The 13738-nt window shown below is 41.2% G+C and overlaps 1 protein-coding gene across 1 annotated transcript in view; it reads left to right on the forward strand.

The window, feature by feature from the left end:
- The window catches only part of man1a2 (mannosidase, alpha, class 1A, member 2), a 119967-nt gene that overhangs the window by 66127 nt on the left and 40102 nt on the right, over positions 1 to 13738 (forward strand). The window contains exon 6 of the mRNA XM_054615400.1: positions 9706 to 9786. Within this exon, the coding sequence (XP_054471375.1) occupies positions 9706 to 9786 (81 nt within the window). The remainder of the gene's footprint in view (positions 1 to 9705; positions 9787 to 13738) is intronic.

Below are 13738 nucleotides of genomic sequence, written 5' to 3' on the forward strand. Positions count from 1 at the left end.
TTTCTTTCTGCCTGTTTCTATCTATTTTTCATTCCTCTCTCTCCTCACAATGTTCTGGTTAACGACTTCCTCTCTTTTCCGTCTCTCTCTTGTCCATCAGACCTGCAGCTCTCCTCATTTATTTCTCTGTTTCAGTCCTCTCTTATTACCAGCTTCCCTTCTGTCTGTCAATCACCTCTTTTCCCTTCTGTTATGTTTTTACTGTGGTTTTATTATCTATTTGTCCTCTTTTTTTTGCATCTTTCCTGTCACTCCTTCCCTCTGTTGTCTTTTATAACCTCTCTGTAGTGTATGAACGTGACCGGTTTATTGTCCTCATCTCCCCCTCTTTCATTACTTTTGACAATCACATTTTTTATCTGTCCTTCTATCCATCATCTGCGGTGCCTATACTTCTTTTTATCTTTTTACCCTCTGTCCATCCCCCTCATTCTTTTCTTTTATCCCTTTTTCCCTCCGTAATTATCAGTATTTTCCTTTTGAATTTATTCCTTTGCCCTTCACTCTCTTTATACAGCCCTCCATCATATTTTGTTCACCTTTTATGTCTCTCCTTTTATTCACAGCTAACTATGCTTCCCTCATTACCTGTCCACTTCCCTCCTCCATCCTCCCTTACTTATCCCTCTCTCCTTTATTCTACGTTTCCTCTTTCCTTTCTCTGCTTCCCCATTGTTGCTAAGCTTCCATTCCTCCTTTCCTTCATTTTTTCTCACATCTGTCTCCCCTAAAAAACATTCCCCTGGAATCATTATTCTGTCTGTGCCTCCTGTATTTTTTTTTCTTCTCTTTTCTTACTTTCTGTTTGACTCCTGAGCCTGTTATTCCCCCCCACTGAGGCAATCACAGGGCAGCTAGCAGGTAGGCAGAGGGGATCTAACAGTCTGACACTTGGAGGGCTAATTAACCTCGGGATCACTGTGATCGAGCAGCGAAAAAAAGAGAGAGGGATGGGGGATGGAGAACCAGAGATAGAGAGAGAGAGAGAAAGAGAGGCTTGGATTGGATGAAGGATGAGGTAGAAGGTAAAGAACGAAGGAGGAAGCAGCAAGAGAAGTGTGAAGGAGGAGACATCAGGGATGGAGAGACGAGGAAGAAAGAAAGAAGAAGATTAATCACAGATAGAGGAGGAAGAGGTTTGGATGGATGGACCAGGAAAGAGATGGAAAGATCAACCGTGAAGACAGATTGAGGGGGATGGAAAGGGAGGAGGAAGAAAAGACAATCTGGGGATGAGGATGAGGAGGAAGAGAGGGAGAGTTAATTGAACTTTTGAACTCTTGGCTTTTCTTTCTTAATGGAAAGGGCTTTAAAGGAGACTTAGCCATTCATGCAATATAATGTGAGTCTTAGAATCAATTGGGCTTATCAGAAATGCCCCCAATACATGTTCTAATATTTATTTATTTATATGTTTGCATCGTTCTTATAAATCACTATGAGCTTGACCTTTTGACCTTTTATCCACTGTTTATTGTTAATTAACTGGATGCCCATTAGCTTGCACCTTGGCGGCTGCTTAATCTTCCTGAGGTCCACAGAAAGGACAAAACGTAAAACATACAATACATGACTTAAAGCATACGGTTAAAACAGTACAGTCAGAATAGTTACATGTGTAATAGTACAGTCAGATACAAAGTACAGTCAGTCTAGGATGTATAGTTGTGGAGTTCTAGTCTCATGGTCAGTGGTCTTAGGTAAGCCTTTAATTGTTTTTTAAATGACAGTTTGATACCTGTCAGTAAACTAAGCTAATAAATACAAAATAATGGCGACAGTAAAGCGAGCAGAGCTGTTCCGATCACATAATCAGCAAACCAAAGCATCTGAGAAGTGGAATGTGGAAGTATTTTGGGTTAAAATGTCCAACAAATCTAAGTTTTTTTTGGCCATATTACTCTACAACAACAAATCTGAGGACTCACCTGACAGCTTGCCACCAAAGTGTACTACAACCTCATCAGACTGCCTACTTTTCACCACACTTTCCCTCAAGAGCTTTGCCAAAAGCTTGTAAAAAGACCATCCCCAGTAAAGAAAAACTGAAGACAGAACTGGAGCCACAATATAAAACGTAGAACTACAATCTCCAGACACATCATGATGCTGTATGACACCGATGTGGGCAAATATATAGACTTTATTGAAGGGAAAGACACTCTTTAATAATTGACATTGGTTGTGAAAGAGGCTATATGGTTAAATAAATGTATGTGTTAATTGGAATATATGTTTTCAATTATCACTCTGAGAAAAAAGGTAGGTGTGATTTTTTTTTTTTGACGGAAATTGGTGTTAAAGTGGCTTTCTGTGGAGTTATACAAAGTTTAAAAACATGTGCATTATGTTTAACACGTCATATTATATCAGGTTTCCATATGGTTCTTCTGAAATTCTGAGATGAACGATGGTTGAGAGATAAAGTGCATTATGGGATGAAGGAATAAGGGCAGAAAGAGAGGGATGGATATTTTCATGTGAGTGTTAAGGAACAGATAAAAATAGATCAAATGTTATTGGGACCATTGTGTCGTTATCACATTCACCTGGATTCATTAAATCGAAGCGATGCCCAAAATACCTGCAGGAGGAGCCGCTGTAATAAAACCTTTCCTCGGCAACAAACTATACGATTCGTTCCTTATGAAAGAAGGTGGAGAATTATTAAGAGTATTACAAATGCAATAACAATGACATGGATATGAGACGACTGGGGGGGGGAAGAAAAAAATGTGTTTGAATTGAGTAATAAGAGCCGGAGAGAAGAGGAGAAGCCCTTTGGTTACACAGGAGGGGAGAGATTAGGGGGAGGAGGAGAGGATGAGACTTAACGAGCTAGAGGAGGATGTTTTCATTAACGGCCTGGTGTGACGCCTTTAAACCTGCATGCATTTAGGAAAAGGATCCAGGTGTCAGCTTCCAGCTACTCTCACATTCATGAAACGTTAAGCTTTGCAATACCGCCACCGCTCTTTGCTCAGGTTTTGTTTTTTTAACAAAACAGGTAATTCCCGGCTCACAGGGAGCGACACTTTCCAAACTTGGCGGGATAATTGGTAGCAAACGGGTTTATTAAGCTCGGCCCCTCAAAGATTTGTTCAACCCAGAGGAAGCAGCCACTCCCGGCGTCTCTGGTCGGAGCCGTGAGGCGGGAATAAGGGCACGACCTGGATCTCCATGTAGGAGATTAAAGGCATCACTCTTACTCAAGTTTAATCACTCTCCTCGTGCTAACTTTACTCTGACCTTAACTGCCGTCTTGGCGTGTGTGTGCGTGTGTTCGTCCAAACCCGATTGACCTTTACAGTGAGGATGTTCTTCGCTCTTTTTCTCTTCATCACGGTATTTTTTAAAATCAGGACTCATTTTGGTCTTAAATGAGGAGAACACTGTGAGGTTCACGCGGTCCCGCCTCCTTTCAAGGAGGATTCCTCCCTCTGGTGATTGTGGGTTTGTCATTGTACTCACCTCAGTTGCAGAGAGTTTCAGTGAACGCATCGCTCCAGAAAAGACTGATGCTGCTGATTTAAGCCTAATTCATTCCACACAACCTCTGAAGCGGTCATATTGCTGGACCGGTTCACACGAAACAACTCGCTGTCTTGAATCGTTGTTTTCATGCTACGTTGCAAATGTGACAAACTGTCTGGTCTCCGAACTACCTTTGTCACCAAATCACATGCGGAGAAGTGACACGGTCCTACATAATTCCATTCACAATTGAACGAGAAACCTCCAGAACTTTTGCTAATAGTTATGCTAGCGTGTTTCCTCTACATGCAGCAACGACTTTGGACGATGTCGGAAAAGACGACATAAACACGTACAGTAAAGTTCCTATCGTCCAGGTTTCCTCTCAACCTGGGCGCTCTAGAGCTGACTTCAGAGCACCAAGCCAACCACCAGTTCATCTCCGATCTGGAGCTTTTTTTGTTACTCAGCATGGCATGTTGTAAACGAGCCGCCAGTTTACCCAGATTACTGTATCCAACCAACTATGTTTGGATTCAAAACTAAAAGTGAGTACACCTAAGATGTCAGTGGTAATCCCTCTTTATTTTATATTTATGACATGAAAATACAGTAATGAAACAGACAATTTTTACTTTTATCGACTCGCTGCCAAGTCTTCCTTTTCCTTCAACGAGGGCTGATTCGGGATCAGGCTTTCCCTGCTTTGGGTCGTCTCTCTTTCACTGCATGCAGATGAATAGACACCTTTGCCGGGGCTCCTTGCATGGCGCCATTTCATCTGCATGGGGCTGCCTCTACGCTGTGGTGGCGTAGAGCTGGTTTAAAGTTTCACTTCAAGGGGGACATTGCCAATCCACTTGGCGAGGGCGGCTTCAACCACAGGTTCTCTTGTGTGCATTTGAGAAATATTACTTTTCTTTTTCCCGTCATGATGTCAATGCACACACGGCGCCAACTAGAGAGCAGACAGGTTACCACAAAGCAAAGCATCAAGGGAGTAAAGTGAAAGTGAAAGAATAATAAGAATAAATATCTATCCACATATTGTCATGTATGAAAAGACCCAAAATGAACACTGTAAGAGGACTACTTGATTACTATAAGCAGATTATGTAAACAGCATTTGTAAAGGGATGATTCTGCCCCAGACTTGTTTGACCTAAATAAGTGGTTTCCACTTTTCTTGTCTTCCTTGACACGTCTGGCTTTGTTCCCAGAGCCCGAATATTACTATAACCAATAGAAAAAAAGATTATAAATTAAGCTAATTTGCTGTCAATTTAGCAAATTTTAGACATTTACTCAAATGACGACTCTTATTAGACATTTCACGTCTTGACATAACTTCACTTAACTCGATCTTACATGATTGCAATGAATTAAATATAGTCTTTCCCTAAAATCATTATTTTATGGCTCTCGTATGCTTTTAACAAATGTATGCACATTTTTATCGAGTGTGTTGCACACCCTTCCTCCGCCACCTCCAGACTCATCCACCCACCTGCCAGCACCACATCCACCGACCACACCGCTAATGAATGATTAAATAGCTGCCATGTCGGGTAGAGCCAAGCAGTGAGTCATTGTTGGAGTCTCCAGTGTCCCCCGCTGCACTGCAGACCGCCCTCCGATGATGGATGTGTCGGCGTGAGGTCCGCATCCATCGCCGGGCTCAAACAGGGCTCCACCAAGTTAATGGGGCCTGTTAGCTGACGCAATAATAACCCTGGTTAGATCGAGGATTTGATCGGAGACGATGCGGCAGAGATGGAGAGATGAATTAATGTTAGCTGTCAAAGAGAACCTTCCAGCCCGGCTTCATTAACCAGATTTAATCAGAAAGGAGCAAGTTCCTTGTTGAAAATGTTGAAGTGTTGAAACCAGCAGTAGTTTAATGTAACATGTGCCAATGTGTCCTTTCAGACATGAGATGGTGGAACATCCTGCAGTTTATTTTTCGTGACATTGCCGAGCTGTCACGGGGAAAGCTGTCATGTTTGTCATGATTAGACGCCTCCTCTGTCAGCCTTTACCGTTTCCCCCTCAGCCTCTTTAGCCGACGGGGAAAGACATTTGACGGTGACTGTGTGTGTGTGTGTGTGTGTGTGTGTGTGTGTGTGTGTGTGTGTGTGTGTGTGTGTGTGTGTGTGTGTGTGTGTGTGTGTGTGTGTGTGTGTGTGTGTGTGTGTGTGTGTGTGTGTGTGTGTGTGTGTTGGTTCCTCCATCTTGACATGTCATTGCAGAATTTAATATTTCAGCCGGTGTCGCCTAGATTACATGTTTTTTTTTTTAGTTATTCAACCTTCAATGACTTTCACCACATTGTATTCATGCTCTGGTGAAATATTTGAGTTCAACCTTGTGTTGTACACACCAAAGAATGATGCATAAAATAGAAGGGAAAAATACTGCTGTATGAGGGATTATTGTTTTTTGATATGTATTGGCTTCAATAGTTTATAATAATAATAATAATTGGCTTTACCGCAACAGTTGGCCTTTAAATGTCATAAAATAGTATAAAAAGCTCATCCCAATTTTTTCAAAGCCCAAGGTGACTTATTTAAATGTCTCAATCTGTCCAACCAACTGTCCAAAACCCAATTATTTTCATTTTAACATCATAGAGAAAGGGGAAAAAGGCAGCAATTATTAACATTTGTGAAGCTGCGTTTAGAATTTTGGCATATATTCTTTGAAAATGACTCAAAATGATCACAAAATTGCTGCTGATTACGTTACTGGCGATTGACTGACTGTACGCTATCTGCTTGTGTAGCTCACACTCCAACTGACGTGAGTTATAAGAGGTAAAGCTTCAATAGATAGATCAGCCAAATTAGTAGCTCGTACTTAAAGGCTCAAATGCACTGAAAGTGATAATTCAATCAATTCATGCTACCGGGTAGAATGGCCAAAGTCCAATTTGGGCTATGGCCAAAATACCTAACTTGAGGCTCAAAACAGGAAGTCCACAAACCAATGGGTGACATCACAACGACCACATCCACTGCTTGTATACAGTCTATGGTTTGGACAGCGGTAGATGTAATGGTTCACACAATTAACCGAGACAAAACAATAAGCTAGATTCTAAATATTGCACAAGTACTTACAAAGCAAAATAAACTAGAGTCTGCAATGTACAACTAGAGCATCACTGGCCAATTAAATTACAGATACGCCTTAATCATTTAACTTCATCTTGATAATGAAGGTTAAAAACTATGAAGATTAAATTATTGATGTGATAAGGATGGAACTACGATCTGCTACATGGAAGACGTATCACTCTACACAAACACTCTCTTGTTGTCCTGTGGTGTTACAGAGTGAAGCTTCTTACCTCATAAACAATCTTTGGCTGAGAAAAATCACCGTTCTGCAGAGAGTATCATGTTACAAATGCAATTCACCTTAATAAGTGACAGTTGATGTGGCCCACCACGAGCGACGGACATTGTTTTTTCATGAGTGAAAGCGACAGCACTAGTAGTATTAATAATATATAATTCATTTCTTTAATAATTTATCGTCCTCAGGGAGAAAAATCCATAGCTTTTTATTCCTTTTAGCTCTCTCCAAACAGATACTGTGGCTGAAGAAGAAACAGCTTTGGTCGCTGCGTTCTCATTTCATGCTCCGAAATGGAAACCGGCTCGGAGTGGAGGCTTCAAAGCAGTTTGACGCGCGCCATAACGCTTTTGGTGCGTGTTTCTCCCATTTAAAACAATAGGTGTACTTCAAAACGTGCACGTCAGAGTCACAGTTGACAACAAAAACATACTCGAGAGTGTGATGGACGTCAGGCGGTTTTACAGTAGTGACAAGAGACAGTAGAATCGAACAACAATGATCATCATTGACAGGAAGCTGCACAGAAATAAATGACTTAAAAGTTGTGTTGACAGAGTTCTGTTTGTACTGATGCGTGGTGGATATTAATAGAGAAAGTAGAAAAGATGGGAAAGTGGATGTAATTCTCAGGGGAGTGCGAGTACAGTATGCTATTATCTTATGATGGAAGATCAGAGAATGAAACGACTGCCGTCCTATTTTGTGGTTTCAGAACAAAACAATTCGTTTTTAATCCAAACTTGTATTCCCGTGCATCATCACACAGCCTACGTGACTCCTTCGCTGTCCTAGCGTTCTGAAATCGGGGCTGTTATATCGTTCCTCTGCTCGTTGGTGCTCCGAAAGTACAGTTGTAAACGGCTAACGGGTAAAAGCGTGACTGACAGACAGGAAGTTGGATGGATGGAAGCTGCCAAACCAAACCGGCCTTGAGCTTTACGAGAGCGTCCCATCCCTTCATCGCTCAGCTCTTAAAAACAACTTCCATGACGAGTAGCTCCGGTTGTTTTGATCTACGCCTCCTTTTAATCTGCAGATTAATTGTGCGCTTCAAAAAAAAGATAAATTAATCAAGTTCCCATTTTAATCCTGACATGTAAGGTCCCAGCAAACAATTCTAAATTAAAAAAAGGTTTAGATGGCGCTAACAAATGGTGGCTGAAAAGTGTCTGTAGTTGGCCATCATTGCTACATAAATATATTTCTATAATCTATTTAATAACCACAAGGTTGGTGGTTCATGTGCCGAGGTGTCCTTGAATGTGCTCCCCGGGCGCTTCATTAGCCCACTTTCCGGGATGGGTTAAATGCAGAGAAATAATTTCCCCATTGTGGGACTAATAAAGGATTGATTATTATTAATTATAATATGTATGTTTAATGTGATTATTTGCCTGCTATGAAAAAATTAAGAGAGAACTTTCTGCAGTAAGAATTTAAGATATAACCAGGTTTAATGCCATCCTTGTCTCTTAAAAATTGCTATCCTAACAACTAACAAATAATCTGCATCGTTAATCACGTTATTTTTCCTCAAAACAATTCAGATCAAACCTTGACCCATGTTTTTGTGTCATGTGAAAACAACATTCGAATTTGTCGACCAATCGATTAGTTGATTTAATTGACAGATCTGTAAAACTGAGATTCTCTTACAATGAATCACACAAAACACCACTTTAAATCTTGTGTTTACCAGAGAAATGCTCATAAGGTTCTTCAGCATTCTAAAGCATTAAAAAGACTAATCTATTAAAGGAATCTTAGTCAAACCAACGAAGCAACTAAGATGGAGCAACCCAGCTTATTCTAACCCATTCGTTAAGTGTTTTTTATTGTCTAAAACAATAAGAAATAGTTTACTGATTGTGCGAGCCTCATCTCCTCAGGCAGGTCGTTCCAGAGCCGAGGGGTCCTTTGGGCCAAAGCATGGTCACCTTTAGTTTTGAGCCTTGACTTTGGAAAAGCCAGAAGGGCCCAGACCCCAGACGTGCTTTAGAAGTGATCAGTAAAATCTTAAAATCAATTCTTAAACGAACAGGGAGCCGAAGGAGAGAAGATAGGATGGGTGTGATGTGATGTCATCTGGTAAAACCAAATGAGAATGTTGACTGTGGACGCCTGCTCCTGACTAAAGACTACAGTTATCTCATCCTGTAACAGAAGAAACGATCACGATGGTTTTGTCTAACCTGCAGTATCAGACAGTTCAACATGTTAAAGCCCTGTTCTTAATATTCAGACGATGTTCCTGTTCTCCTCCACATCTCTCTTTCTTTTCCCTCTGGAGTGCATTTACTGTAAATCGAGGTCATTCAGGCTGCCCTTTAGAGAGACACGCAGCGCTAACGTTTTCATCTCTTACATGTTTTCTTATCGGAACAGGGTCACACTGTAAATGTACAAGTAGAGCTCAGCACTTGAATGCACCGTGCTGCAATGTGCGAGTTGTCAATCACAGAGACATTTTAACATATTTTTTAAGTTGTCTTAAGAAAATGCTGAAGGTTCACATGCTGACCCCAGTGCTGTGGTTTCTGGGAAAGTTTCTAGGAAACGACACTAGAAGAAGACCAGCAGTAGGGTGATTATTCTTTAAATGAAATGCTGGAAAACAGGAGATTCTGCTGAGATTCAGCCCCAATTAAGCCATGCTTTGCAAACAGGAACATTTTGGTGAACACCAGCACACTCTCTCCCTCCTCCCTCGTTGCACCCCAGGCTACAACATGATAGCAGGGGTGACAACTGTGGGCTTAATTAGTGGGAGAAATATGCATAGAGCTTTTTGCAGTCTTTATCCACACTTAGTTGTGTTGCTTTACTTTAAAGTTCACAAAACTAACTGTGCTGTCTTGTTTTTCCCAGAATGCCGAGGTGTCTGTATTTGAGGTCAACATTCGTTTCATAGGAGGACTGCTGGCCGCCTACTACCTCTCTGGACAGGAAGTAAGTCCTCTTCTTTATCGTCTCCTCTGATCCATCCTCCTCTTCTTTTACTACTCCTCTCATCCATCCACTCACCTTCTTTTACGTCTGCTCTCATCCATCCTCTCCTCTTCTTTTTTATCTCGCCACATCCATCCTCTACTCTTTTTAACGTCTCCTCTGATCCAATCTCTCCTATTCTTTTTCATCTCCTCTTATTCATCCTCTGCTCTTCTTTTTGTCTCCTCTCATCCATCCTTTACTCTTTTCCATCTCCTCTCATCCATCCTCTCCTCTTCTTTTTGCCTCCTCTCATCCATCCTCTCCTCTTCTTTTTCATCTCCTCTTTGCAACATTCTCCTCTTCTTTTTCGTCTCCTCTCATCCATCCTCTCATCTGCTTTTACATCTTCTCTCATCAATCCTCTCCTCTTCTTTTTGTCTCCTCTCTTCCATCCTCTCCTCTTGTTTTCCATCTCCTCTCATCATCCTCTTTCTTTTTTCATCTCCTCTCATCCATCCTCTCCTCTTCTTTTCATCTCCTCTCATCCATCCTTTCCTCTTCCTTTTCGTCTCCTCTTATCCGTCCTCTCCTCTGTTCCCATTAAAGCCAGCAGGCATATACTGGCTCTTGGTTAAGGAGCTGGTGTAAGTTGAATGTATCTCTCTTTTTTCTCTCCATCCCATCCACTCCAGTTTTCATGCCCGGCCAAGCACTGCCCCCTCTGTAATGGGAGCAGATACATCAAATATGTGTTCAGTGCAACGCCCACATCCACTGTGCTCTCCATTATAATTTCATGTGGTTTTTGCAAGTACCCACCGAGTAGTTAAAATATTGCCTGAAAACACATTTAATGATTTACAGTGTGGGCTCTATGAAGCCTGATCAGTGTCCTGTCTTTTTGTTTCTATGTTCTTGTTACCACAGCGGTAAAAATGCCCCATACCGCACCCTTAAAATACTGAAAACATGCAGTTGTTAATGGGAAAAACCAACATCAATAACAGTTTGGTCTGCCGACTAAAAGTTGATGATTCAAGGCATCAGTCAGGTTTACTTGCATCCATGGGGCTCAGGCAGAGTGTTGAGAAAAGAAAGGGAAATATCCCCAAAGTATCTTTTCATAGAGGAGTTAAGGAAGTTTTACAGCCCACACAGAACACCTTTTATATATATATATATACAAACGCAATGCAGAGCTTGTATCTTATCAGGAAATAGGATTCATACGATATAAGAGAGAACACTTTATAGAAGTCTTGTTTAAAGGGTTTTAACTATTAAAATGTCCTTATAAACAGATGGCCAGTTATACTACTGGGAAAGAGCAATAAAACTGGGAGGTTTATGTGCAAAAACAGGTGAAACAAGAAACCCGAAAAATTGTCTCATCCTCTTCGTCCTCTTTTTAAAGATTTCATAAAACTGCCTTCTGGAAGATGTTTTTGATACCAAAACACGACCATAACTTTGCTAAATGTATAAACACTATCACACTTCAGTGCTATAGATTGTGTGTATTGGGAATCAATATGATGTTTTTTTAAGCAGCCTGTGAAGCTAAAGGCAAATTTCCACATTTACGGACCATAAAAATGATTATAATTATTATTATTAATCATCGTTTATAGCTGCGTACCTCACCTTTGCTTCAGAACTACATTAAAAGTTGAGGAAGCTGTTTGTCTCGGAGTTAAAATGAACTCATTAGTCTTTATTCAGCTTCATTTCACACTAGTGAAGCGGAATAAATAATAGCAGGTATTTTCTTGCCAGTCATGATTTATTAATTAAAAAAATAGAAAGGAAAGCTAATTAGAAATCGCGGACTTGAACAGTGTTTCCTAAAAAAACAAGAGTGTTCTGACACTCGGAGTGTAAAATTAAAGTTCAGAAGAGAAGGTGTTCCTGAATAAAAAAAAATGTGATTTTCATTCTCAGAATAGCTGCTTCTTTTTTCCCCCGCTTTTGAAGCAAATACCATTAACAGCTCTTTAAATGTTCTCCTCATCAGCTGCTTTAACAAAGCAGAGAACCTATTAGTCATCTGTAGGTGGTAAAAGCAATAAAAATCTGTAAATGCTGATCTAATCACCTACAAGTTCGGCTCACTCCTACGGGTAATAACGCCTCTGGAGTTGAAAGTTATGCAAAAGGTTGTGGGTTGGCTTTTTGAAACTGAATGCCCAAAAGCAAAACTTAAAGTCACTCCTATTCTCCACTCTTTCCCTCCAATTCCCTCGCTCGATTACACTTCTTCTCCCCAAAAAGGAATCATACTCAGTCACTCATTGGAGTACAGTCGTGCGATTAATAGAAGCAGTGGGTTGTGGGAAAAAAGGAGGGAGATTGAGGGTGGGAGGGCCGACATTAGTGTCCAAGAAGACAGAGAGAGAAAACAGAGGAAGAGATGAAAGGGAAATGAAGAGAGAAGTGAGTCAGAGGTTAGAAATCTGGATCTGTCCACGGTGGACTGGTCTCTGCTGGATCTGGGTCTGTCCACGGTGGACTGGTCTCTGCTGGATCTGGGTCTGTCCACGGTGGACTGGTCTCTGCTGGATCTGGGTCTGTCCACGGTGGACTGGTCTCTGCTGGATCTGGGTCTGTCCACGGTGGACTGGTCTCTGCTGGATCTGGGTCTGTCCACGGTGGACTGGTCTCTGCTGGAGTCTGGTCTGAAGGAGTTTCTGGTGAACCTTCATGATCTCATCTGGTTTCTCCAGAATCCGACCCGGTGGCTCCGATGACGAGCTTTAAGAATAACTTTATAGAAACAGACGATCTTCTCTCTGATGGTCTGTTTACTGATGGAGGTCTGTAGAGGATCAGGACTAAACTGAGACTGATCCAGAACCAGATTAAAGTTCCTCACAGTAACTTTAATCACATCAGAGATCAGAAACAAGCTCTTTATGACATTCTTAGAACTATAAACGCGACATTGGAGAGCTGCTGTAAATGACAAAACAGAAGTGATAAAAGATTCTCAAGGCAGCAATCTTCTCATCAGACAAACAACAGGAGGAAAATGACGCAAAACCGAAAACAAGAGAGAAAGAAACACAACAAAGAGAAAAGAAAACTGTGATTCAGAAAGAAAGTCGGAAATCAGCATTCAGGAGGAGGAGGAGGAGGAGGAGTTGTTGGTCCTGGAGAGAGGAGGCGGAGCAGTGATGGATTGTGTTTACTCCTCTGTCTGTCCACGACTTTGTTCTTTTTAGTCTCTCCTTCTGTTTCTACCTCTTCCTCTGACTTCCTCCTCACCTTCTCCTCCCTTTTCACGCTTCTGCTCCGATCATCTCCTTTTCTTTCTCTCGTCTCTGTGCTGCAATTTCTCTAGTTTTATTTTTTATCTCCTCCCCCTCCTCCTTGATTTGTCCATCTTGTCCTCTCCTCCTTTCCTTTTCATCTGTGTTCATTATCTTGTTTTTCTTTCTCAGCTCTCCTCTCCTCAATCATCTTGTCTCCTCCTTTTCTGTTTGTTTTTAATCTTGTTTTTCTTGTCTCCATTCTCATCTGTCCTTCCTATTAATTTTACTTTCTCCTAATTACCCTTCTTTCATAATATCCTCTCTTTGCCTTCCTCGTTTCTCTTTACCTCTGAGGCCTTTTCAGTTTGTTTTTGCTCCCTCTCTTTCTCAGATTTCCTGACTTTTTTCCACAAAACTTTTTTTCTATTTGCTTCATTAAGTTTGTTTCCTCCTTCTTTCTTTGTCTCCACCCCAAACTTTTTTCTCCAGCTTTCTTCTGTTTTACTTCCTCTTGTCTTTACTTTTAGTATTTACTTTGTATCCTCCCTGCTCTCACCCCCTTTACTCCTTTACCTCCTTTCATCTTTGAAACAGTAAATGGTACTCTTTTTCTCTTGCTAGTCTGGTTTTGGAGCTCCTCTTCTCTCCTTGAGAACTCCATCACTGCTTGCCATTTCCCTCCCTCCTCCATGTCCTCTGGTCTTTTATCCCTAAAGCTT

Source organism: Anoplopoma fimbria, chromosome 16, assembly GCF_027596085.1.
Source record: "Anoplopoma fimbria isolate UVic2021 breed Golden Eagle Sablefish chromosome 16, Afim_UVic_2022, whole genome shotgun sequence".
NCBI classification, from domain to species: Eukaryota; Metazoa; Chordata; class Actinopteri; order Perciformes; family Anoplopomatidae; genus Anoplopoma; species Anoplopoma fimbria.